The sequence below is a fragment of the Mirounga angustirostris genome, unplaced genomic scaffold (genome assembly GCF_029215605.1).
Source record: "Mirounga angustirostris isolate CCGP_5_RB_7025 unplaced genomic scaffold, mMirAng1.0.hap1 SCAF_9, whole genome shotgun sequence".
Classification (NCBI taxonomy): domain Eukaryota; kingdom Metazoa; phylum Chordata; class Mammalia; order Carnivora; family Phocidae; genus Mirounga; species Mirounga angustirostris.
In genome coordinates this window covers 70,981,647-70,982,843 of record NW_026991717.1, presented here as the reverse complement: position 1 = coordinate 70,982,843, position 1,197 = coordinate 70,981,647, and the positions used below count along the sequence as shown (strand labels likewise).

At 40.1% G+C, this 1,197-nt stretch overlaps 1 protein-coding gene across 1 annotated transcript; it reads left to right on the top strand.

The window, feature by feature from the left end:
• Positions 1–206: 206 nt before the first annotated feature.
• RNASE11 (ribonuclease A family member 11 (inactive)) lies at positions 207–806 on the top strand. Its single transcript, XM_045901938.1, has one exon. The coding sequence runs from the start codon at positions 207–209 to the stop codon at positions 804–806; it is 600 nt and encodes a 199-aa protein (XP_045757894.1).
• The last annotated feature ends 391 nt before the right edge of the window (positions 807–1,197 follow it).

The following is a 1,197-nucleotide window of genomic DNA, read 5'->3' as shown; positions in this document are numbered from 1 at the left end:
TGAAGCTGGGTCTACAGATTCCACAGCTGATTATCTTTTCATGCCATCATCCTTCCATTGAAGGAGCCCGAGTTTACATGTCGGAGTCAATCCTGGACTAACTGCCATAAGGAAAAGAGAATGATCTCATTAATATTCTCTTTATTTTTATCTTTTACTTTTTTTTTTTTTATTTCTACTGCAGAAGAGATTACCCTAGATCTGAGATGGAGACCTTCTCTCTGCTGCTACTCAGCCTGGGTTTGGTTCTTGCAGGAGCTTCAGAAAGCATAATGGAGATAATTAAAGAAGAATTTTCAGGGGGAGAGATGGAATATGACATGGCAAACAGTGACCAAGAAAGACAGACCACTGAGGCATTAATGAACTTGACTCTGTTATATAAAAATACCAGCCTCAGTCTGTCCAAGGATATTCTGTCTTCCTCATTACTGACATTCAGAAGATTACATTATAGCTTCGCCAAAGGAAACAGACCAGGTAATGACAAAGAGTATTGCAATGACATAGTGGTCTGGAGAAAAGTTTCAGAAGCTAATGGGTCATGCAAGTTAAGCTATAACTTCATCCATGATTCCAAGGAAGTGATTCACGGTGCCCCCGAAGCCTCCAGCTGCAAGTGTGGACAGAATCTTGGCATAAGCTGCTCTAGGAGCCCAGCCCTGGACACCGCTATGTGCCAGCTCACTACAGGCAGACAATTCCCCAGGTGCCAATACCATAGTGATACTTCACTAAAGAAAATATTGGCAGTGCTGACAGGTCATTCTCTGATGAGCTGGTTAGTTAGTGGCTCTAAGTTGTAAATCCCACGGGGCTTTGAGACCAGAATCTATCAAAGAAGGACATACTTATTCTCATTCTTGTTTATTTCCTTCTATTATCCGTATCTACACTTTCAGCACTATAGTAAACTCTTGATTATCTATACTAACTGGAGGAATAAAAAAATCCCAAATTGTGGAGAATTCAATTAAGATTTATAATTAATCCTGGAGTACAGATACTCTCTCTCTCTCATACACACACACACACACACTTTCTCTGAACTAAACTGAATTCCATCCTAGCTCAGCTATAAAGCCAAGAGGTAGAGTCCACCCAAATTGACAAAATCAAGGAGGAAAGGCCCAAAACCAATATTGATAATTGAAAGTTAATTGTACTGCCACTGAGACTATTCAGAGAAATAGTGAA